Source organism: Pangasianodon hypophthalmus, chromosome 5 (assembly GCF_027358585.1).
Source record: "Pangasianodon hypophthalmus isolate fPanHyp1 chromosome 5, fPanHyp1.pri, whole genome shotgun sequence".
NCBI lineage: Eukaryota > Metazoa > Chordata > Actinopteri > Siluriformes > Pangasiidae > Pangasianodon > Pangasianodon hypophthalmus.
This window is the reverse complement of record NC_069714.1, coordinates 17,414,596-17,440,264: the sequence shown is the minus strand read 5'-3', so window position 1 is coordinate 17,440,264 and position 25,669 is coordinate 17,414,596. Positions and strand designations below refer to the sequence as shown.

Sequence of the window (25,669 nt, the reverse complement as noted above, 5' to 3'; positions counted from 1 at the left end):
ACTAAACTTGTCAGTATAGAAGTGGAGCCTAAAGCGCAGTGCGCTCCACAGGAAAAGAGCGCACATATATTCCCACTGTGCCCATACAAACACTATGGAGATTTCAGGACTGTGGATTTCTCTCAGTGTGAGGATTTCTCTCTTTTTGCTACTATGGGCAGGTGCAAGCGCATTTAACTTGGACACAAAAAACGTGTTGAGGAAGAACGGGGATCCCGGCAGCCTCTTTGGTTTCTCTCTCGCTCTGCACCGGCAGCTACAGCCAGTGGATAAGAGAATGTGAGTAGTGATGATAGTCATTCATGAAACTACAGCCACAGTGTGTGTAAATAAGCTTTATAATGCAGGGGCCAGGGGCACATTGCTGATCCCTGTAGTGCGCGCCATCAATGCACCTGTTTTTCTCTCGCTTTCTGCGTGTGTTCCTGCACTAAACTGTGTTTAATGCTGAGTTTGTAAGGTAGATATGAAATGTACTGAGCTGCTGAAAATGCACTGCATTTCTATATATTGTCTGCAAGTAGTTAGCTAGACTAGGCCATGTGCCTTGTGGAGGGGACTCGAAGACCTCTTGTTGTTTGAATGAATGAATGAATGAATGAATGAATGGAGAACAGCCTGTAGAAGTCGCCCTGGTCCAAAGACCATTCTTCTGCTCCACTGATTTTCACCTTTTTTTGAAGAATGCAATGAAATTTTGATGAGTAATCCCAAAATATGGTAGAGATGAGCAGGCTTAACAAATATGTGATGGGAAAAAATGTCACTTTACAGTTTTATTGTCTTTATTTAGACTTAGCCAATGATATCCTAACTGCTTTTGGTGCAGGAACTTCACATGGTACATTTGAACACTTCATCAACTTCATTAACTTGCACATGCTTAGGCTCTAATGCTGGTTCTGGTTTCTGGATGTGGTGCTTCTAGACTGCATGGTGGTCTGACTACTGACTTTATGACTGTGATGTATCAGGTGGAGCTGACTGAGTGACAGTATGGGGGGTAAAAGAGGAGTTTGGTGCACAAATGTGTAAGGACAGAGGGCCACCCAGAACATATTGCGTTTGGGTGGGGTTTGGGTAAATAGACAAACACAGACTTGTATACGTTAACACTTTAACTATAATCTTTGAACTTTAGAAAGTCACAGAGTCCCATCATGGACCTGAAATGTGTTAAATTTTTGTAATAAGCTAACTGAATTCTAGAGTATATATATATATATATATATATATATATATATATATATATATATATATATATATATATATATATATATATATATATATATTTATGTGTGTGTGTGTGTGTGTGTGTTTGGGAAATACCATATTACATTATATTACTTTTAAAATAAGTAAGTGATTAAGTTGGATGGTGATACTCCACTAAACTGATTTGTGAATATACGGTCCAAAAATGTCCACTTTTGAATAACTGAGCTGATTGTCTTTGACTGAACAGCCCGTCACGCTGAACCTGGAATCAGGTTTCCGGTTGTGTCTCAAGCAGAGATCATTATATTCGTTGGTTTTATGGAGTCTTGGAATTCCTCAGCTGTCTCATGATTTTACCAAAGATAGGAGAAAAGAGAAAAGGAGGGAAACAGGATAGCAAAAGATGACATGTAAAGGAGAGGGCATATTGATGAGTCTATAGCAGGGCATTTATGGAAATATTAAAGTGAGTTTGACATAATCATTTATCTGGCTGTACAAGATATGTATTTGAGTTGTATAAGAAGACTATACATACAAGAAAACAAAATCAATCGCTGATCAGTTAGGTTGATAAACAACTATCTGTTACCGTAGATTTGCAGGGTGTAAAGGTTGGTATTGTATGTAGGAATAAAATATGCAGTCCAGTGGAGTGGAATGCACAGGCTTTAGAGGATCAGTACATTGTGTGAACAAGCATGGTGTAACTGTATCTCTGGGTGCTGTTCAGAATGTGGGCCAGATTTCACAGCCACTTTTGGTAGATAACCTGTCTTCCTTCTATTGATTTACACGGCTATCTACACCATGAAATATTAAACGTTTTGCCATCTTTTCTCTTTTCATATGTTTTTCAGTTTGGTATTTGTTTAGAGTGAACCCAGGAAAATAGACATTATACTCACACTGTGCTAATGTTACACCAACATCTGTGTCGATGTAACAGGATAGATAGATAGCCAGAAGCAAGCTTTTTAAATCTGTAAAACTGTGACGTAATTAGCTCTTAATAATAAATGACTGTTTTGTGTATTGTTATTTGGCACCTCTTTAGATGAACAGTAGTCTAGGGCATAGTGACACACGAGCGAGTTTGAATAAATTCCTGATTTATTTTAAATTCCAGGCATATCTAGTTTTTTCTAGGGCTGAAAGACTGCAGAAATTTAACATTTTTACATGGTCAAATATCTAATAACCGTTTTGGAATATACATAATATGTTTGGGGTGATGCATTTGAAGCTTGCAGAGCCTGAACAGCTGCTATTATTTTTTGTATTAGCATTCTTGGACTGCAGCTGTTTGCTGTTGAACAGTTGCAGTGTTTATGGCTATAAAGAAGTCTTTAAAAACTTAACTAGCTTGACCAAAAGCAGCTTTGATTATAAGACATTAAGTGTCAGTAAACTTTCTGTGACAATATAGTGAACTATAAATGTCGCATCCATTCATTTCAGAAAGAGCTCTGTGGTATGAGCTCAGTGACAACTGATGACAGCTGTTTATTGGCCAGCTGTTGTAAATTTGCCTTGTAGTAACACAGGAATGCAGAATAAATGTTGTCCACAGTCTCCAGATAGTCAAAAAGTGTTTTTGGTAATTGCAATGAACTTTCGCTTTTGGTAAAATGTCAGTTTTAATCAAATAGTACAGAATTGTAAATGGGGAAAGTGATATGCTTCAACCAGCTGCTGTGGACCATCTGGCTGTGAGAAAACAGCTGTGTACAGTGTAAGAAGAGCAAACACAAAAAGACACACACACAATTCAACATATAAAATAGGTACTACTGACACACATGTATTACCAACCTAGTTGAAACTTTGGATCATATTTCTGACATTGTTGGGAAAAAAACCCAAACAACAAAGAAACAAACAAAAAAAAAACAACTTGCTTCAACTTCCTGATGTGGCCATGAGGACACAGATGTGGACAATATCACCCAGCTGTTACAAAATAGCTATTATCAATCTAATGTAGCCAAAGGTAAAGTTTTGGGCAATTATTCCTGATACTGTATTAGATTATTGCATTATAAATGATATCATTTAAAACAGCATTACTGTGACATTTGTTTCAGTATGTTATGCTGGTTGGATATGCCAGTATGCATCACTAAGTTTCAGCTGCTCTCTACCTAAGGTCACTCTATAAACTAAGTTACTGAGACTGAAGAATTAATGGTAACAAATAAGCAGTATGCTAGGATGAATTGACTTCTTTCAGGTCTCGTGTTTTTTTTTAAAGCACGTTTGAATGAAATATTAATTTCTCTGCAAAGCTCATGTGACCATAAATATCTGGGTGGGTTTGGGCGTAGGGTTGTGGTAAATTCTCTACATTCACATTGGATGAGTTGTATATTCATTAACTGTATGGCTTCATATCATATTCCTTAGGAAATTATGATATTACAATATGGTGGTCATAATATCAGTTGAAGCTGGAGCATTTCTAGTGACTTATATGGAGTGATTGCTTTAGTATGCAGCCTTTTTTGGGGTTAGAGAGAGAGGAGTAGAATAAGGGAGTAAGGGTCTATGGACTGGACCAAGACTTGGCCAGGAATGAGTCTATATGGAAAATGGTAGACAATGACGATAATCCTTTGATCAGCATGAAGTCCCTCATTCATGCTTGAGGCTGAGTGTCCCAGTAATGATCCTGTGTAGCATTCTGGGGTTCCCACAGCTTAGCTGCCCACTCATCTGAATGAACACATGCCGCAAAGCAGATTAGGGGGCTCTGAGTTCACAGATGAAAAGAGGAGATTTCTCTCCATTATAATGCCTGGCCTGTTTCCAGCGTGTTGAGATATTTGGTAGACCTAAGTTTGCAATTCATGGCGAGTAAATGCCAATGTTGTCCCTCAGTGACATGCTAAATTCAGCAACTGTTTCCAAGAGTTGGAGTAGTGCATGCTTTCTCTTGGCAAACCAACTTCTACCTGGCTTTTTTCCCTGGAAATAAACAGATGGAAATAAACAGAAGTAAACTGAAATAAAATCTGCATTGTGATATACAAATGAAATTTGTTTTGTAATGCTTTCAAAGTAACAGCTCGAAATCTCTACCTTGCGTATCGAGTCAATGCATTATTCACATAGTGTGGTACATATGTACTATTTCTTCCAAATCCTTTTGCTGTTCTTGTTCTTTTTAGCTCAGTAAAATACATTTCAATTTAAGTGATACAGATGAGTTTTGTCAAAAGTGCTGGTTGGAACCTTCATAATGGTGTTTGTTTGGGGATTATAGACCATGCAGAAACAGAGATATAGTAATTTAAGGTTTTCTACATAATTGTATATAGTTTTTTTACGTATTTGTTTCATTTTCACTATCTTACATACATCTATAAGCCCTCAAAAGGCTTTGTTACTTGTTTTTGTGATTTTGAATAAAGAAAATTCATAATTTTCTAAATCCAATTTTCTGTTTTTTTTTTTTTTGGGTCCACTGTGTTGATATAGTATTTTTAAGTGAAAAAAATGTTATCAGGTCATATTGGCTAGGAAAAAAAGATACCAGACACTTTAAAGGTTTTATATATGTGCCTTCTTTATTGCAAGAACAGTATTTCTCTATGAAAGGTTTCAGTCACCTAGGTTAGTTGTAAGTAAAGGCACACTGACTTATCACTGCTAAACTTAACAGTGTTGTATTAGTTTTTTTTCACTTATGCTGTACGCTTGGATTAATTTCTTTAGAGTTGCTATATTTTCGATACCAGAGGCATAGTCCCATGCAGTGAATAACATTTGGTTCACTTATTTTCCCCACACAAGGTTACCCTTAATGTCTCCTGTATAATATCTTTTAACAGTAGCTCTTTCAATCTGGGCTCATTTTGAACACTTGCTTTCTTTCCACTTGTCTCATGTGCTTATGTGTTCATTTTCTCTGCTCTAGTCTACACAGCCTTGCCTGGAAAAAGTGAGCTTATAGGCACTTTTCCTGTCGTTGTTTGTTCCCTATGCAACTCGCTTCATACAGTGACTTTATGAGAGTCTGCCTTGCCAGTGGCCCTACTGGAAAAGTTTTGTTAGAATTAGTCACTCTGCACTTATAATGAGTTATGTGTTAAGTTGTGCTAAGTGGGCCTACACACCAGAGGGTCATGGGTAAAGCGTTGTTACTCTGCCTCACTTTCAAGCTGTGATCCATTTAAAGGTTTTAAAAATATTTTATGCGGACAAAACACTATATGTGCTTGCCTGAACAGATGCCTTCGTAGAAGTGTGGGTCTGATCTGTCGTTTCTTTGTACAACTACATTAGATCATTCTCAAAGACAGACAGTGCATAAATAGATTTGAATTGCTGTATTGCTTCATTTGTGGTTAGTGCTGTGTGTATTTTATCCCAGTGTGATGACAAGGGAGTGCATAAATTATTAACCCAGCCCATCTGCTTGAAGGGGGCAGGAGACAGACAGCTGGTGCTAATGTAATCTGTCATCTATCCTGATCATCACACAGTAACCTCTCCCTTTCCCTAATACAAATATTGGAAAGTATTTAAACATGGATCATTATTCTCATAGTAATGTTTAGGTAGAGAGACAATTTGCATGAAGAAGAAAATATGGGATATGGGAGTATCTATGGTCTATTAAGCATTCATTAACTTATATGCTTTCTGCACATATTAGTAAATATCACTATGTAACTAATGAATCATTAATATCTTATATGCATTTTTTATAGACTTCTAATTGGAGCTCCCAGGGCCAAAGCTTTATCCAATCAGGGTGCGAACATCACTGGGGGTTTGTACAGCTGTGAAATCACTACTCATTCGGATGACTGCAATCGGATTGAGTTCGACAATGATGGTTAGTTTTGCAAGATTTCAATATTTGACTAACAGCTTTTCACAAAAATATTATGGCTTAACCCTTAAATTACAAATACAAGCTGTTACATGAAAAATGGTTATTAAATTGATATATAAGGCAGCCGATGATTTGAAATTCCTGAGTATAATGACAAGTGAAGTATAATTTTCTGTTTATTATATCATCTTAGTAACTACTAGCTGAAACAGGACACACACTCGCACACACAGTCCACAAAGTAAAGCAACCTCACTGTTGAGCATCACAATGTTTGACCATGCAAACCAAGTTATAAAAATTCGTTTTTTTGTATTCTATTATTAGCTGATATGCGTGTGGAGAGTAAAGAGAATCAGTGGATGGGGGTGACTGTGCAGAGTCAGGGGCCAGGGGGAAAGATTGTGGTAAGTCTCACTGTCATAATAATAGTACAACATTTCACTGTTCATACTATCAATAACACATATGCAAGTGATGTGTTTGTAGTAGGTACAGTACAAGTGAGTTTGTCTTCCCCATTTCTCTGGCAGACTTGTGCTCACCGGTACCAGCGACGGCTGTTTGTAAACACACCACAGGAGTCACGGGACATTACCGGGCGCTGCTACGTACTCAGTCAGGATTTCAGCATTGATGGCCAGTCAGATGAAGATGGTGGCAACTGGAAATTCTGTGAAGGTCGTGCCAGGGGTCACGAGAGGTTTGGTGCCTGTCAGCAAGGTCTGGCTGCAACTTTCACCAAAGACTACCATTACGTCATTTTTGGAGCCCCAGGAGCTTATAACTGGAAAGGTATAGGTGTTTATTCAAGGAGTGAGCATGGTTTAAATGTTTCAGGAAGATTTAGTCAACTGGTAGATCTGCCAAATTTTGGGCTCTGTTTTCACAGAGCAGTTTGTGAATGAAGATGCATAGCAACAGTTCTTAGTTTCTTTCTTCAGCGATCATGGCACTGGGCACAAGGCAAAAGACTTCACTCCTGATGGGACGCTAGTCCATCACAGGGCTCATACTGCATATTGTGCTGTGCTCAACTCATGAAGTGATAATTAGGAAAATAAAACCAGGAAACCCTTCTATTTTTCCGTCACACAGTATCACTCAATTTCACTGTAAATCCTATTATCATTTTAGATAAATCATTCACAAATTAAGTACTAATATTCTTCAACACATTTTATATCATAAGCATATCTGAGGTGCTCATCCATAATGCTTTTGTTCAGACTCTGGGTTGTACATATGTTCATTGTCTGAGAACAGAGGTTTGGGTTTAATTTGGTCTTTACACCTTCCAGCCCTGATCTCATCTTCTCTCATCTCTGTTCATGCCTCATACTCACAGGAATTGTGCGAGTAGAGCAAAAAAACAACACTCTCCTCGAAATGGGCTTCTATGATGACGGCCCATATGAGGTTGGGGATGAAAGCCGCTTGGATCCAGAACTGGTGCCTGTACCTGCTAACAGTTACTTAGGTGGGTTTGAAATGTGCTTGCTGAACATTTCTTGTTTTTGTACAGTATATGTGTGTCTTGTATCATTTAGTCCTCATCATTTTCTGTTCAAGTCAACCATCAACATGAACAGTAGACGTGCTACCTAGAACCTATTTGGGTTTATTGAAGTGTAGGAAAAATAATGATAAAATTAATATAGTTGAGAGCACAGAATTCTAAAGGTTTATTTAAGGATTTTAGTATATTTAACCCTAAAGTTTTGATCCTTAATAAGGTATTAGCAGATACCATTTTTCAACTTTATATTTTTTATACTTTTAATTCATATTCTGATGTAGAATTTCTCACAAATATTAAGTTGCAGGTAAATATTTTATTTGTGTTCAAGAATTTAGGTTCACCCACAACAACAAAACCCACAACCATTCAAATGTTACAGTTCATTCATCAAATTGTTTGATATGTCCTAACATATCTGTGAACACAGAGAGTAATCATCCAGCTAAGGTGAAACCAATTATTGAAACCTTAACCATTATTAGTGTTACATTTGTAAATATTGCATTATTAATTAGTTATTATTAGTTATTAATTCTCTGATTCTTAGCACAATACATTATTAAATTCAGCCTTGTTAGTTTGGTCTAGCAAACCATGGAGAGAACCATGAAACACCATAGAATGTGTGTTCATTACTTCAACCTTTTTAACTAATTAACTTTATTCCATAAACTACTTTAATGGCCTGAAAAATGCTTCTTTTATGTTCCCACTGAACCATTCTTATGCATTATAGTATATGAAGTTCTATTTTAAGAGGCAATGATATCATCAGGCTAGCACTTGTCCATATCTCTGCAATGTGTTTATTTATATTATCAAAAAGTACAAGATATGCTTTAAAAGTTCTTAAAAATATTTGGAATTTTTGTCCCAAGGTTTCTCTCTGGATTCTGGCCACAACATTACTGAGAAGGGCAAACTGATTGTGGTGTCTGGCGCTCCGAGAGCCAATCACAGTGGAGCAGTGGTGCTGCTGAGGAAAGAGGGTGAGGTGTCCACCATGCTGTCGCCTGAGTATGTGCTAGAAGGACCTGGACTTGCCTCTTCATTTGGATATGACGTAGCAGTTGTGGATCTCAATGGAGACGGGTATGGCACATACCCAGCTGGAATTGTTTAAAACAAGAGCATCTTGCTGCTTCTATGCTCTTATGACAGCAAAGTAATGCAAAGATATCATAATACAAAAAGAAATGTTGTCTTGGCACTTTCTCATCTATGGATAACATTGGTTTGTTTTCTATTTGGTTTGATTTGTTTTCACCCTGGGTGGCACAGTGGTGCAGGAGGTAGAGTTACCACCTTACAACTTCAGGGTCTCCTATTCGATCCTGAGCTCGAGTTACTCTCTGCAGAGTTTTGTATCCAGGGTGTATTCCCACCTCACACCCAGTGTTCCTATTATTCTGAATGCACCATGACCCTGACCAGGATAAAACAGTTACTGAATCTGAAAGAATGAATGAATATTTTCACAATGCACAAATTCAAGCTGGTTTAAGACTATGTGATTTCAGTAGTCTCACAAAATTATTACTTGTCACAGTATAAGAGATGCTCCCAGTTATCTTGGCTAATCTTGACTTAATTCAATAACAGAATGTGCGATAACATGTTCTCCATGTCAGATTATATGATAAAGATGCTCTAATAATATACCCTTTGATTAAAGGAAATAACAAAGTTCCCCTTACATCATCAGTCAGTGTGATCTGGGCTTGTGTAGAAAATGATCTTGCATAAACAGAAACAAGCCCTTGGTGTAATAGTGGTAATGTTATGTCTAGAGAAAAAGGCAAAGAAGAAGAGTTTGGAGTTGTTCATGGCTGCGTTAAAATGCGACGTTCAAAGAGACATTGTTCCTGCTGCTTCCACAATTAAACACACCCTTCTTCTATTAAATCCCATGTTTTGTTTATGTTTTACCATCATTTGCAGCTGTCCCATGAGTTTGGCATCATCTTATGCCTTCCTCCTTTAGATGGATTTTAGATGAGTAATGTAACAGTGGTTACACTTGGAGATTTGAATAAAAATTTCTGGCACCTCCAGAAGTTTCTTTGGTTGCAGTGGCACTAAATCGGCCACCGGTGTGCACGTCACATTATGAGTTCTAAAATGGCCTCATGAGCAAATAATTCTATTTCGATATGCGGTTTTGGTATGAGACAGCATAGTCAGGCCAAAAATCGCACAGTGTAAAGCCAGCTTTAACCAGAACCACAAAACAAAAATTACAGTAGGAAGGTGAGAATATGGAAATGTAGTATGTGCAAAAATCTTTCGTTGATCACTTCCTGTAGCTGAGTTGAATCATGTTTTCACTGAAATCAAACCACACAACAGTTTGTTAGTAGTGTCCTGAGACAGCTTGTTTTTCTCTGCACATGACTGTGACTACTGTGTTCACACTTGCCCAAACAAAGTATACCAAGAAGCAAACAAACCAGGGTTCAAATCAAATAGACTACATACTGCTAAATGAAAGCAGCCATAGACATGACAAGCTGCACTTGTACGTTAGTATGTGACTGGTGTGTATTGGTGACATGTCATCCTGGGTGTGTGTGAATGCTCCTCCAGATGGCAGGACATTGTGGTGGGAGCTCCTCAGTTTTTCCAGAGAGATGGTGAGGTTGGGGGAGCGGTGTATGTCTACATCAACAAGGCCGGAAAGTGGAGCGCTGTCGTCCCCACCCGCCTCAATGGAACTAAAGACTCAATGTTTGGACTGGCGGTGGACAATATTGGAGACATCAATCTGGATTCCTATGAAGGTGGGAGCATTTGGGGCTCATGGATATTTTTGGGTGATGTTCATGTGTAGGATGTATACATATACAGTATGTCTACATATACCTGCTTAATGCAAAATGTGAGAGACTTTATATTAAGAAAATAAGATAGTTCTACAGTACGTTTTATATGCATGATAATTTTGTGTATACCACAGCACTGCTGTATTCTTGAATCTGATGGTGTGGAATAAATTTCTATGACAATAGTACCTGCTTCAAGGCAGATCACAGGTTTATATTAATGCATTTGTTTTAATATGCTAGAATGTCTGTAGTAGAACTTACTTGGCTGGTGCTCCGTATATCTTTGTTGTTATTTAACAAAGAAATACATATCATCATTGATATTATGAAGTTTTCTGTAAGGAGATGTTTATTTATCATTCATGGAAGGAGTCTCAGTTGTCAGTGCTTTGTAATGGTCAGTAAGGTCAGAGTTTTCCAGTTTGTTGATAACATGAGACACCACCTGATCATTGATTATTTACCCTAACAGCATGCCCAAGCCATGTTTTATTCCTCATATATCTTAGAAAGTATGATTGTGGCTATATGTCACCAAAGTAAAAATAAAAAAATACATGTTATTTATATTTATGACTCTGCATTATAGCATTAAGTATTATGTTTACACATATTTTGTTTGGTTCTGTGTTACTGTTGTGTTTTTGAACAAGTTTATATTTTTTTGTACTTTTTGACTGACACTTTTTTTGTCACTAATTGTCCCTTGTCTCTACCAGATATTGCAGTTGGTGCTCCTTATGCAGATGCAGGCTCTGGTAGAGTGTACATCTATCATGGATCAGCTTATGGCATTAACACCAAACCAGCTCAGGTCAAGAGTTATTTCTCTCTCTCGCTTCCTCTGTCTGAATTTCTGCCCTCTGATTCCGCTGCCTCTCTCTATTCTGCTGTGTACGGGCTTTCATAATGGATATGATCTGTAAGAGCAAAACACCATTACTATGATAAAGAACAGAGATATGGACAATCTTGAGCAATTTTGTACAATTTTGTAATAATGTGCAAAGATTTGTACCATCATTTTTCCAATTTTATGTTTTTTTTTAATAGGAGATATAGTTTTGGTACTTACTATATAGTAAACACCCCAGCACTGACATGTCTTTTTACCCATCACAGATTCTGGAAGGTAGACCTCATGGCATAAACATGTTTGGCTATTCATTGGCTGGGAACATGGACTTGGATGACAACTCCTACCCAGATCTTGCCATTGGATCTCTGTCTGATGCTGTGTTTGTGTACAGGTATTAATATATTCTTCACAAATAATCACTCACTGACTTCCTCTCACTAGCAAAACTGAGATTTGATCAAATTGAATCAAATTTAGGGCCAGACCTGTCATCAGCATAAAGAAGGAAATCAAGGTTACACCAAAGGAAATTGACCTGACAAAGAAAACGTGTGGAAACAGTATTTGGTGAGACACTTAACTTACAAGTTGTTATAAATGATAAATGTGCATAATATGGAGTGCCACTTTTTCCTTATTACTTATTCGCGGTTACTGTTACTGGTCCAGTGTGTCTTTGTCACTAGTAATTTATATTTTGTTATTTACAGTTTGAATGTTGAAGTCTGCTTTACCTATAAAGCAAATCCTGTTACTTACAACCCCAAACTGAGTAAGTCTGAGACTTCTACTTATAATCCCGATGTAATCGCTGATACTCACCAAGTGCATTAAATATTCACCATGCTTCACTAACTGTAAATGTTTAATGACGTCTACATTTTGACATTTCAAGTATTCCTAAAATGCATCATGAGCTGATGCAACACTAAAGCACAAATGTTATGTGTATGTCCATACAGCCATTTCCTACATGCTTGAGACAGAGTCACAACGCAGAAAGCAGGGGTTGCACTCTAGAGTGTCCTTCCTGGATAAAAAGCCAACTGATCAAGATTTCCAGTCTACAGGCACATTAGACCTGAGAGGGCAGAACAAGAAATCTTGTCACAAAGTCAAACTCCGACTGCAGGTACTTGCTGCATATCATCCACAAGTCCAACAGAAAGCTTCAAAATACAGTTATACTAAGCATGCTTTTCTTAAATTTAACTAAACAGGGATCACCATATTCTTTTACTCTTTTATTATTTGTATTATTCTGTATAATCTGGATTATCTGGTATTCTTTTCACTCTCAGACCCTCACAAATAGTCAGTCAGATCATTAAGTAAAGAAATAACAGGACTGGATATTTTAGGAAAATATTCAGCAAAGGGATGGTGTGATGCAGCCCAGTCTAATGCTGTTACCACCACAAACTGGATAATTTTCCAGCAATGCCATGTCCAATAGTGTTTTATTCATTTTACACAGCCAACGATTACAATTTCCTGCAGGAAACTTACAAAGTTACAGCTTTACCTCTGACTGTTATACACTGGCACTTGCACTGGAGACTCCTTCCAAAACTGCTAAATAAACACCTCCTTTCAGAAAACATGTCAACAGTTACATGTTTCTTAAATTCCTTTATAAGGAGAGTTTGCCATACAAGTTGCTGAGTAAGTTGTTACTACAGAATCCACAACATTATAACAGGCACATTAATATAAACCTTGATGTCTCCACTGTAGTCAGAGCTGCTGTTACTGAAAATTAATCAACACCCCGTGACCAGTCATAACTGAGTATTCAACAGTGCTGTGGTATAAAGACCTTTAAAAGGAATTGTTTGGACAAAAATAAATTATATTTAAATATTGTCAATCAGCCAAAACAATTTGGGGTGTATGTACATGTATGCTTTTTCAGATTTGCACAAGAGCTAAGAGGCTAATGTTGCTAATAACATTAGTATCATATAAACTGCAAGTCTAACTCATGGCTGATTTAGTGAACTTCATTCAGTGATAACTTCATTTTAGGCTGAACTGATCGTTTAACCAGGTGTACTTTATAATGAATGCTGAAATCATCTTTCTCAGGAGAACATCAAAGACAAGTTGAGAGCAATCCCCATCGAGGTGTCCTGTGCCATTGAGAGTGCTAGGAGAGGGAAAAGTCCGACCTCACTACCAGAGCTGCTGCCTGTGCTGGACTCAAATATACCAAGCAAGACCACCACTGAAGTAAGTGTGTACAGGAGTTACTATAGATTGGTAATTCTAAACAGCTTGTGAAATGGACTATTATTATACAAATACTTAATTGCATGTACATATCCTACAAAAGAGAAAAGTAACAGCAGCTTACCAAAAATACTGTGAATGATAAATTAGGAAAGGCAGAAAGCAGCTTAAATAAATTCTTCACAATGTGATCGCATATGAGGAAGAAAACAAGATGTAGGCTTTGTTATAAAGGAATTCATTAAGATTCATTACCACTAGTTGAGTTATATTCACTCACTCCCAACAGCATGATGATTAACAAAACGTGGTGTGTATAATCATAGCACTTCTTGTATTTCCTGTCTCAGGTGAACTTCCTGAAGGAGGGGTGTGGTTCTGACAACATATGTCAGAGTAACCTGCAGCTCCAATACAGATTCTGTTACCGAGAGTCCAACCAGGACATATTTCCTCCATTACCTATGTAAGTATCAATGTTTAAGCAAAAATAAACCTCATACCGTATCTATCTATATGTCTGTGAGTAATGTTCAGTTCTTCTTGCATATTTTGTTGTGTTGAACAGGGAGAATGATATTGCAGTGGTATCTCTGAGTGACCAAAAGGACATTGCTCTGGAGGTAACAGTGAAGAATAGGAATGGAGATGATGCTCATGAAGCCAAACTAATGGGATGGTTTGGTGATTCGCTTTCATACTCTGGATTCAGATCTCAGAAAGCTACAGTGAGTAGGACAAAGAGCTTCATTCAGTAAAACCATTTGGGGTTCGTAAATGAAATATTTTGATAGGATGATCTATTCTAAAGACAGAACAACAAAGTGAAATTAGAAAACCATGTGGTTTTCTGTAAGATTAAAGACAATAACTAGAATTTTTCCTTGCATTAGGACAAGCACGTGATCTGTGCAGCCAATCAGAATGGCTCACAAGTAGACTGTGAACTGGGGAACCCATTCAAAAGAGATTCTGAGGTAGGTTATTTTACTCAAGAGTGTTAGAACTCACAAATAGTTTCCTTTATCCTGTGTTCTTACCGAACAATATGCTACGCATGTTTAGGTCACTTTTTACATTATCCTGAGCACTGCCAGGATCTCCCTCCACACCACTGAGGTTGAGGTTGACCTCCAGCTAGAGACGTGAGTCAGTTCTTATAAAGTAAATTAGTCATAGAGTTTAGATTCAAGTTTTTACTGGTTTTTCTATTTTACTATTTGGTTCTAAATCATGTCTTTTTCTTCAACAGAACGAGTCTGCAGGGGGGTTTAGAGAGAGTGAGGGCTAAAGCTAAAGTCGTGATTGAACTTCTGCTATCAGTGCAAGGGTAATGTATCATCGTCACCTCTTACTTTCTGTACTATTAAATACAACATATAGTGGATTTTTCCTTTTCCAGGGTAAAGTTAGCATTCCCAGTATTCGGCAACTTCAAATTATATACATAAAATCAGAATTCCAAAATGCTAAAAATGAAATGTGGGTATATCCTGCAACAATCCAAAACCAAACCATGCAGAAAAATAGTTTGGTTTCCCCATGACCCTGTCAGTCTCCATATTTGATTTGATGAATGTGGCAGAAGTATACCAGATATGTCATGAAAAATGGGTGAAGTTTGGGTGAGCACCCTGGGAGAGTTAGAAGAAAAACTATAACTGCAAGGATCCAAGGCTGGTGAGAAGATTTATTGATAAAGACAGTGGTAAAAGCAAAGTGGTCATACAGGTTATTAGATAATATTTATATCATACTCTGAAATGGAGATGCAAACTTTTGAACTGGTATTGTTTTGTTGTTTTCAGACATACATTAACCATTTTCGTTACTTGTCATAATGAAGGAACATCTGTGAAACCTAACACACTAACTGTCTTATTACTATAAATTAAATTTCTTTGTCTTCTGCATTTTATCAGGGTATACACTTAACTTTTATAACTAATTATTTGTGCTGGATTAGGGTTGCCAAGCCCTCACAGGTGTACTTTGGAGGGAATGTTAGAGGAGAGAGCGCCATAAAATCAGAGGAAGAAGTTGGCAGTTTGATTGAATATGAATTTAGGGTAAGAAATACTATTAGCAGGAAATTTTATTTGTATCATTTTATTTAATCTAATAATAAATGTCAATGACTGCTTATGCTCTTTTTTTTAAAGAAAACAATATAAAATAAAATTACATTAAATATGAAAATAACCATGAAAAATGAAATGTTTGGGGTGTAGGTAATGAATTTAGGCAAGCCACTGAAATCATATGGCACAGCCTCCATCAATATCCAGTGGCCTAAAGAAGGTGCTCTGGGGAAATGGCTTCTGTACCTGGTGAAGATCACCTCGAAAGGGCTGGAGCAGATCACCTGCTCACCAGAGAATGAGATCAACCCAAATGGCCTGATTGAAGTACAGCATCCTCACTCTTCTTCTATGTGCTTATGCAGGACTGTACAAAAGTCTTAGACACTCTATACTTTGTTATAGATTTTTATTTTATGATTTCTACATTATTGATTCAGTACAAAAACATTTTAGATTTCCAAACATTAGTTTTCCAGCACAAAATTAAATGTTACAGAAAAATGTTTGTATGTCAGGAAAGAAAGCAGCATATTACATAAGAGACACTTTTCAGACCAAAAAACATAATGAAGGCTGCAAAAATAAGAATCAGGTGTGAGTCAAAGTCTCCAGAAGAACTGTTGCTGGTTCTGCAAGATGCTCAATAAAACTTACAGCTCATTTCCTTATAAAACTGCACAAATTGTACCTGAGAATACTTTTTTAAGGAAATGGTAATCACACCAAATATTGACTTTATTTTATTTATTACTGTTTACTGCTCTTTATAGTATTTTATGTAGAAACATGTAATCTACAGCATTGCTTAACATGTGCCTAAGACTTTTGCACAGTACTGTATATTTCCCACATGTAGAGATCTGATTAATAAACAAACCTGCACTAATACTTCATTTATTATTATACTTATTTACTCTCATTATTTGACCCTATTTCCTATAAGTACTATTCTATCACATTAAGGTAATAGTTGCACTGTATCTTACTGTATATGTTATACTGAGTATTTTCACTTTCAGGGATCCACTTTCTCCAGAAGGAAGCGTCAGGTGGACCCAAGCAGGACATCTGAAGGGAGGAAAATATCTCTTTTCACAGATAAAAGAAAATACAAAACTCTGGTAAATGACTTGAAATTCTTCTTTTTATTATTATCATTAGTCTTGTAGTAGAAAGGATCTTGCTTGAAGATTGCTAATTGTATTTAATACATTTTCTAAGTCATGTGCTGGGGATGTGAAATGTGTGGACATCAAGTGCCCTCTACAGGGCCTGGACAGTAGTGCGCACATTGTACTGAGGTCTCGCCTTTGGAACACGACTTTCCTTGAAGTAAGTAAAATAACATTCATAGTAATATAAATATGCATAAATCATTTGTGTACAATGCACTGAAATGATAAAGGTTCTCTCTTTTTTCTATAACAGGATTATGCCTCATATAATTATCTCGACTTGATAGTGAAAGCCTCAATCAGTCTTGATGTTTCTGCTAAGAACATTGTGCTGAAGAATCCTGAGACACAGGTATACTGTCCGCTGTTTCTAGGATACGCTTTAGACCGGTTTAAAACCTCTTCTAATTCTATTAACCATTAGAAAAAGCTTCATGACATATTGTACTGCATCAGAAAGTCTGTATAATGAGTAATTTGTTATTTTCTCTGCTCTGAAAGGTGAGATTGACTATCTTCCCTGAAAATACAGTGGCTCACTATGGTGGAGTGCCATGGTGGATAATTCTAGTGGCCGTACTAGCAGGAATACTGATGCTTGCTCTGCTAGTGCTTCTACTCTGGAAGGTAAGCCTAGCAAATTAAACAGACTGCATTGTTTTGGGGTTTGATATTTATCCTTTAGCTAAAAAATAGGTTAGGTTTATAAACGCTACCATTTTTATTGGATCCTGATGTCATTTGAGGTCAACTATTTTCATAAATTACTTTGTTTGGACAACAAACATATTTAAGGCTTTCAGTAGTTAAAATAAAATAAGTGGTTTTAAGGCAGCCAGGTTTAAATCTAGACCAAGTGTTCTGTCAAAAACACAAGCTTTACCATCACTTACCATTGCTTTCAGTGATCAATCACCTTGCTCCCTCTGTAGTGTGGTTTCTTCAAGCGTGCCCAAAAAGAGCAATATGACGCAGCGTATCACAAAGCTGAGATCCATGCTCAGCCCTCAGACACAGACAAGCTCTCCACTGAGGCCTAGAGGCCTTCGCCTGGGTAAAATACACAAGGCCACTGTAGTGCCCCAGTGTGATGTGGCACACAGCTTTAACACTTTAATCACTAACGCATCTTTTGCTTTGCCAAAAGAAGAAAAGAAAGAGAAAAGTGCTTTCTTGTGAACAGAGTGCCTTACTTTTGAATGTTGTGTGAAGTTTGGAATCTGTAATAATTATTTCTTTCTTACACTCACTGCTTTGTTGCATTTTCTCTTTCTGAAGCAGACATCTAACTTGTCTTTCATTCCTTCATTACAGTTTTGTTTCAAAGATGTTCCTTTGCTAGTGTGACTTGCTGGGTGTCCTGTTCTATACTATACACACTTGTCAAGCATGCTCTTTCAATAACACACACTCCTGAAACTTTATTCACAGTTTCAAGTTTCAAAAAAAAAAATCACTGACATTACACTGACATTTAGAACTGTTTTTTTTGCATTCTGTCCATCAGTGTGGATTTTTCAAACGTTCCAAGTATGATGACAGCATTCCTAAGTACCATGCTGTGAGGATCCGTAAGGAGACGCGCCACTTTACAGATGAAAGCATCATGTTTGATCCATTTGAGAAGAAGCAATGGATGACTATATGGAATGAGAATGAAAGTTACTCCTGAGACTTTTACCTCACTAATGTGAGAGACTTTAGGACTTTCTGGAGTCCACTAAATATAATGGAGCCTGGATTCAGGACTTTGCACAGTCTGTGTTGTTACAATGAAGAAACACAAAACAAAAGACTCCTTTCATGCACTGGTTTGTAACACAACAAAGGTGTCAAGTCTTAAAATACCAAGCAAATGATAAGTGTCATTTAGAGATATTTTTTTGTTTTGATATTTGTATACAGAATTGGGACCAGCCTTTAAAAATGCCTATTTGTACAATTCTGGATGATTACTGGACTACTGTAACTGATTTTAAATCTGTAAATATTGAACTGTACTTGCATAGTGCTTATTTATTTTCTGTCTTATTTAATTAGCCAAAGGTTCTCCAGGTTCTTTCTAAAACTGTGAAATTTGCTTAAAATACAAACGTCAAGCAGATTATAAGGATAAAATAACCTGATATGCACAATGGATGAAAGCAATCTAGCACACTATATGGCAGGGTTTTATATTTGGGGATTCGCTGCTCATATTTATGCATATACTGTATGTGAGTTTTTGCTGCTGAGTAGATATTAGATCAGAAACAGATGTGGCTAGGAACTGCAAAAGTAAACTGATTATTGGGATCAAGAAGAGAACATACAAAACAAGTCCAAAGTACTTATCCAGGAATACACAGTCTGACTACTGTGCGTTTCAGTGCCTATAGGTGTGTGTTACCAGAAGTACCGTATCCATTTGATTTTACTGAAGAAAAACTCAGCAGGTTTAATTACCAGGAACTTTGGTAGCTGATGTACAAGTACATATGGACTGACTGAATAACTTTGAATGTTTTGTTGTACCCCTTAATTAGATTACTCTGTTTGTATTACAGTATGTGATCTGAACCAGTAAATCTGTAGTTTGCGCTCAGTGAACTTTAGTAATATTTGCAGCTGAAAATGGAGATGACGCTTCATCTCACTGGCCATGTTATAGATGCACCTACTCTAGTTAAAACCAATAAGCCATTAAGTAACATATAAAGCATGATAGGGTATGCTATTATAGGAAAATAATCAGTTATGGGGTGGTGTGATGCCATAACCACCCACAAAACACCACATCCCTAATCGTTTTGTTCCTTCTATACCACAGCAATTTGCCAATGATTACAATTTTTTATTAATTCATGAACAACACATCATACTTTTTATCCCTTTATTGTTACATTTAAGTGTTTGGAACTTTAGCACAACAAGTTAGTTCCTGTTATCTAACTTGTTAGTTCCTGTAATTCTTGGTCCCTCACCAGCCTCTCTTTTAAATTTAATAAGACGGAAAAAAAAACCACGCAGCTGGTCATTTTACAGAGAAATTGCAGATTCCTCTGTCCTGAAGTCTTTCCTGTGTCAGAAAACTTAAAGGAAGTTTTTTGTTCAGCTTTACCTCTGACACTGACGACTGCATCAAAAAATGTTAAATACACGTCTCCTCATAGAAAACTTCACCATATTAGTGATTACACTCATTTTTTTATCTGGAGCGTCTACCATACAAGTCCCTGTGTAAGTAGTTACAATGGAAACAATAACATATAATACGAGTGCATTAATATAAACCATGCAGCTGGCACTATTGTGCTGTTATAAGAACTCAATCAACACCTTCTGACCAATTGGAAACAACAATTCAACAGCGCTGTTGTATAAATAACCATCATGTTTGCCATCACTGTTTGACATTTTGGAACTAATGATTTACATAGTCATGAGACAGTTGCAGGGTATGTTAGCTTTTACAGCCCTCTTTCATGAGTTGTACCAAAAGACAGGTATTAGCTAGATGCTAATATACACTTCTAAAAAGATTTTTAATTAGGTTTACATAATGCTTTTTAAAACACAGAGCAGAGCCTTTATTATTTATGTCCATTGAACAGACTGTTTGAACATTAAGCTGAATTTGAAATGCTTGAAAAAAAAAGATGCATAGTTTGAGGTAGTTAAATACAGATTAAAAACAGATGTGGGTTTTTTTAAATGATTTTTTTGTTCTAATCTATATTACAGATTCAAATTCAGTTCATGTATCCTGTATACATGGTTACACATAAACTATCCATCCAGAAATACATTACTGGTGTGTGCACACTAGTGCTAATAGATGGATTACACTTTACAGTTGACTCATGGAAGTCTGGAGGGCCATGAAATTCAGCTAAGTTAGTTGTAGATAATAAAGTGGTTGTTCAGTGTATTTTTCTAGGTCATGCACTGTAATAGATGAGACTGAAAATATGTACTACCTTAGAAATTATAATAAAAACATCCTGCACTGATGCCAACATCAGATGTAGAGTGCAGGACATAATAGACTACATTTCCTGTGTAATGTTATTAAAGGTCATTTTTTTTGTATGTAGGGGTCAAGTTTTGACGTGTCCAACACTTATCCTACAATTTAAAACAACACAAAGAGTTTCTGAACGCTGCACAACGTTGTCTAATCCTATAAGAAGAAAATGCAGACATCATATTCAGCATAAAAAACAATAATTTTCCTGCTAGTACCTGGTTGTCTAGGACATGCAAATGATTTAGGAAATCCTTTATCTGCTTTATTTACTTGTGCAGATTTTCTTTCCAAAATAAAAACTTTTTTTCTCATTTTTTAAAACTGTTTAATTCTCCATTGTTTTATAAATCATTTCATTTTATGAATGACAATTTATAGAAATGTAATAAAATTACAAACAAGTCACAATGTCTTGCACTGTGATGTGTTTATTAAAAAAATTGTAAAATAAAAATCACCACAAAGCATAACATTTTTATAGGTAAAAGGTGACATACCCATTAACCTTCATTTGAAGGTCCCACTCTTTCTATAATGCCTTATAAAGTAGAACAATATATAAAAGAAATAGTTTAATAAAAACTAAAACAACTAATTGTATGTGTGTATCAAACAGTGAAGTTACAATTAGGAACCTTTTTTTATTTACTGCCATAAGACTAACGTTAGCAAAACTCTATCATTCATCTTACTCTTTATCTGGAGAAATTTATATTTGGCTGTTTAAAAAAGTTAAAATAAAAAATCCCCTAGAACTATATAATAATCTGAATCACTTCTGATATACAATAATGCCTTCAAATTCTGGGCCACATCTCCTGCATGAGTCTGATGTTTCCACAAAGTGAAAACGAACTATGTGCTTAAGTTAAAAAAATGGCTGCTGCAGATTCTGCTGGATTTAGCTACATGAAATATTTTGAGACGAGTATGTGACGATGTAGGAATGCACTTTCCACAAATCTGGTAGTCATAAGATTCCCTTACTTGTTAGGAATATTAGCCTTGAAGATCCAGCATGTCAAGGAAACACATCTTGGTCAATATGGGTTCAGGGGACAATTATGTATGCAATTTAGTAGTGTTATTAATAACTGAGATGAATACTGCCAAAATGTATGTGCACTCAAATGTCATCCATCTTGCAATACTCTATTTCTTCATATAGAGCATTCCAGTAATTATTCAAGCAAAGACATAATGAACAATACAACTTCATCTACCTTACATCCTCTCAGCACGTGTCATGATTGCAATGTGAACTGCTTGCAAGCTCATGTTGAATAAATAGATTGGAATATGGCAAGTTAGTATTACTCATGTTAAAGATTACTAGCAGCTTGCTAGCCTACATTGTAAAGGCAAGAATTATACAGGTCTCCAGAATAACTCCAGCTTTTGACAAGACGAAAAGCCTGGTCTTGTTTGGCTGCTGTGGTGGACAGCTGAAAATCACTTGAGAGCAAAAGAAATCATTAAGTACAAGAAAAAATAAATTGCACTGATTGATTATTTTATTGATTTGTTAGTGCTGTTAAATGTGACAGTGACATGTAAGATAAAGAATACCTTTTTTGGTTTTGAAAATATAAACATCATCACCAGCAAAATTTGCTGATATCAATAACTGAGAAAGAATACTGGTCTAGTTTTCACTTGGACAAGAAAATGCAGGATAAAGTAGTGTTCTTCAACTGTTATTCGGAGTTGACTTTATGTCTCACATATACAAGGACGTCAGCTGACGTCAAATATGCTGAAGAACATTTCAATATCTCTGTAAAGCAAAGCATAATCAACAATCCAGTTTTTAATATGTGCATATCTTGCTGGTCAAAGAAACTGCTGGTACTGCTGTATTTAATTTCTTCAGAATATTCTGACTTTTTTGCTAAAGCCCCAAAAGCTAAAAAAACAGTCTCAGTGTACGATAGTGAACTGAAAAAGTAAGGTATACCTTTAGGTATTATATATATTGTAACTTTTGCATAATGATATTGTTGCAGATTAATAAGTGACTACTAGCTAAATAGAGACTAATCTGATAAGTCAACAGGAAAAGACTTCAACTTCTGAAAGGCTGTTGCTCCTTTAATGATACTTTCAGTTCAGTCTGAAGAGAGATTTAGTTGCTCATTTCAAAGATATGATAGTGAAACCTTGCTTGCTGTGTACTGTAATCCCATGTATAAAAATAGCTATATGATATATATGTAACACCTCTTCTGAAAAGACACTTCTGAGTATAACAGTGCACAAAATCCTTTTGGCCAAAAAGAAAATGCTTGATCGTATCTCTGATGAGATGTTTTGCCTTCTCCTGACTGGTCCTTACTCCTCTGTTTTGCCATTTCTTCTGCGGGCCTCACTGTTTGGCTCTGGGTCAGGTCTCTCAGACATTGTTGTGTCTGTTTTGGTGCCGACTGGTGCTGGTTCGCTGTTGTGCAAGGTGTGCAGGAGCTGCTCGCTCGGTCTCTTCCAGGAGGGCCGAGTGGCGATCCACAGTATGAGTGCCCCGAACACGGTTATCAGCAATCCAAGCACATTAACAAATGTGGCCTCTGGAGGAGAATCTTTATATTTTGGATCTGTCCTGTATACAATTGCAAAACATTACATTCAGTTATTAGATATTCAGTAATGAAAAAAGCGCAATTTTTCTCCATTATTGTTAAGTGCTAAATGTAAAATACTAAACTTCAAGCTGGGAGATGTCACCGTGACGTTTCATGTAAGACTGCCACTGTTACGTGTGACCACTGCGGTTTTGTGCAAACAAGGATAACACAAACCGAGGGATATCAGTAATTACACGTATGAGGTGACCTGAATGCATGATGTAGCAGGGTCTCTATTTACCTCCTAAGCAGATAAATAACCTCTAATGTTCCATACACGGTACAGAGATTTGTTCAGTAAAGTATGATTATGTAAGCATACTTACAGACCAAATATGAGCTTTTCAGTTATGCCCATGAGTGCAGAAGCAATCACAGTGGTAAAGATGAACAGACCACTAAATACATGTATGGGCATAAATGCAGCTCGCACATATCCTGGGCTTACAGGCAGGAGGAAGATGCAAACTCCTAGCACAATCTGTTCAATTACACAGAATGGATCATGAATAACAACTCATATTTTTTGCAGCAGTACACATGTACATAAAATGTATGTGTTTGACTGCAGAAATTAATTATCTGAATAAAAAAACATAAGAATGTTACCTGCAGTGTAAAGAGTATGATTGCGGCTAATCCCACCCAGCTGTGCAAGCTGTACATATTTGGGATATTCTGCACATTGTGGAAGTCAAACACTGCTACCAGAGAAATGACAGCCAGGATGAAGGCCAGCACATTCAGGCCAGCATGAATTAACTTCATCATCAGCTTACTGCACTTCCAAGTCCATGGAAGTCTGTACACAACAATTGCTGAAGGGGAAAACAGTCTCTTAATTTTGAGCAAGATTAATAACACTTAACTTTCCTATAAAACAATGTAATTCTTTATGAAATCTTTCTGCAGCACTTTTGCTCATATAGCAAAGTGAATCTATTTATTTGACCTATCTATTTGTCTGATAAAAGTGCATCAGGGTTTGGCACAGTGGTGCAGAGGGTAGTGCTGCAGGCTCACAGCTCCAGTGTCCCTGGTTCAATCCTGAGCTTGCGTTACTGTCTGTGTAGAGTTTCGCATGATCCCCGAGAGTCCATGGGGGTTTCATCTGGGTTTTCTGGTTTGCTCTGACCTTTCAGAAACATGCTGGCAGGAGGATTGATTACGATAAAGGTATCAGTGAGTGTCTGCATAGTGACCTGCAACAGCCTGGCATGCTATCCAAGATTTATTCCCACCTTGTACCCTGTGTTCCAGGGATAAGTTCCAGATTCACCACAATCATGACCAGGATCAAGCACTCACTGAAGATGATTGAATGAAAAAACCCTAAAGTTTTGGTTAAAACTGAGTTCACTGTTGGTTAGACAGGATATGCAGATCCACTAGACTAAACACTAGAGTGTTTGTGCAGAAGCAGAACAAACATGCGCTGTGGCCTTGTGTATCTCATTGCAGAAGTCAGACTAGTGGCTAAACGCTAAAAGTTTGGGATGTCTCTTCCTCTACGCTCTGGCAGCATTTTTCCCACTAAATTTGCTTCATTTTCAATCAAAAACAAAGTTTGAGAAAACCGAGTAAGCATTTAGTGCTACTTCACTGCGCACGAGCGCCTCGACAGATCACGTGATCCAGGTTGCGTAGCCTGCTGCCGCTTCTGATTTTATCTCACTTTATAAAAACACACAGAACTGCACACTGCACACTAAGATATAACGCTAGTTTGGCTGTTCTGAAACAGGATGTACTGTAGTATCATATGAGTATAATGTAAACAAGTAATAAACGGTTTCTTACCGATTCCTTGAAGGAAAATAAAACCAGTCACAGCCAAAAGAGGATGCCAGTTGAATTCTTTGGCTCCTCCATCCCAGGCTAAACCCTCTCTGAAGTGTAAAACCCATCTCAGCACGAACACCACCGCGATAAAACCGACTGCAAAGGCGAAGAACAGCAGCACAAGTAATGACCTTTGGTTCTCCATGGCTGTGGGGTCGGCTTCACACACCCAAAGTCTTGGAGCTGTCTGGAATGTGAAGTGCTCTCAGAGTTGTTCTGGGTGTTTTTCCTCCTCACTCACTGTTTTGTAACTTGCCACATCCACCACTATTACATAACGGACAATGGCATGACGACACATAACTTGTAATTACATCACGAGTACACGGACAACTGGGTTATAAACCAGTTTTATTATTAATGAACGGTGCTACAAAACTTACAGCCTCTCGCAACGAAGTTACATTTAACGGGTAAACACCGTGACGTCACTGCAACTCAA

At 37.1% G+C, this 25,669-nt stretch overlaps 2 protein-coding genes across 3 annotated transcripts; one reads left to right on the top strand and one right to left on the bottom strand.

Annotated features, from left to right (window-relative positions):
• itga6a (integrin, alpha 6a) lies at positions 1 to 21,175 on the top strand. Of its 2 annotated transcripts, XM_026913152.3 has the most exons (26): positions 1 to 279; positions 5,934 to 6,061; positions 6,389 to 6,468; positions 6,595 to 6,856; positions 7,410 to 7,541; positions 8,462 to 8,675; positions 10,170 to 10,363; positions 11,128 to 11,222; positions 11,531 to 11,658; positions 11,745 to 11,834; positions 11,978 to 12,039; positions 12,230 to 12,399; positions 13,356 to 13,499; positions 13,850 to 13,965; positions 14,068 to 14,227; positions 14,393 to 14,476; positions 14,565 to 14,644; positions 14,752 to 14,829; positions 15,466 to 15,568; positions 15,731 to 15,907; positions 16,603 to 16,704; positions 16,805 to 16,915; positions 17,012 to 17,110; positions 17,260 to 17,385; positions 17,691 to 17,812; positions 18,266 to 18,405. In XM_026913152.3, the coding sequence occupies exons 1-25, from the start codon at positions 95 to 97 to the stop codon at positions 17,796 to 17,798; spliced, it is 3,228 nt and encodes a 1,075-aa protein (XP_026768953.1). In that variant the 5' UTR covers positions 1 to 94; the 3' UTR covers positions 17,799 to 17,812; positions 18,266 to 18,405. The 2 variants fall into 2 exon arrangements, with proteins under 2 accessions (XP_026768953.1, XP_026768951.1); XM_026913150.3 differs by lacking the exon at positions 17,691 to 17,812 and having other exon boundaries at positions 18,266 to 21,175.
• Positions 21,176 to 22,259: 1,084 nt separating this feature from the next.
• Positions 22,260 to 25,637, bottom strand: LOC113524824 (plasma membrane ascorbate-dependent reductase CYBRD1). The gene is made up of 4 exons (XM_026911182.3): positions 25,186 to 25,637; positions 23,995 to 24,203; positions 23,712 to 23,866; positions 22,260 to 23,360 (listed from the first exon to the last, which is right to left on the bottom strand). The coding sequence occupies exons 1-4, from the start codon at positions 25,370 to 25,372 to the stop codon at positions 23,099 to 23,101; spliced, it is 813 nt and encodes a 270-aa protein (XP_026766983.1). The 5' UTR covers positions 25,373 to 25,637; the 3' UTR covers positions 22,260 to 23,098.
• Between the last annotated feature and the right edge of the window lie 32 nt (positions 25,638 to 25,669).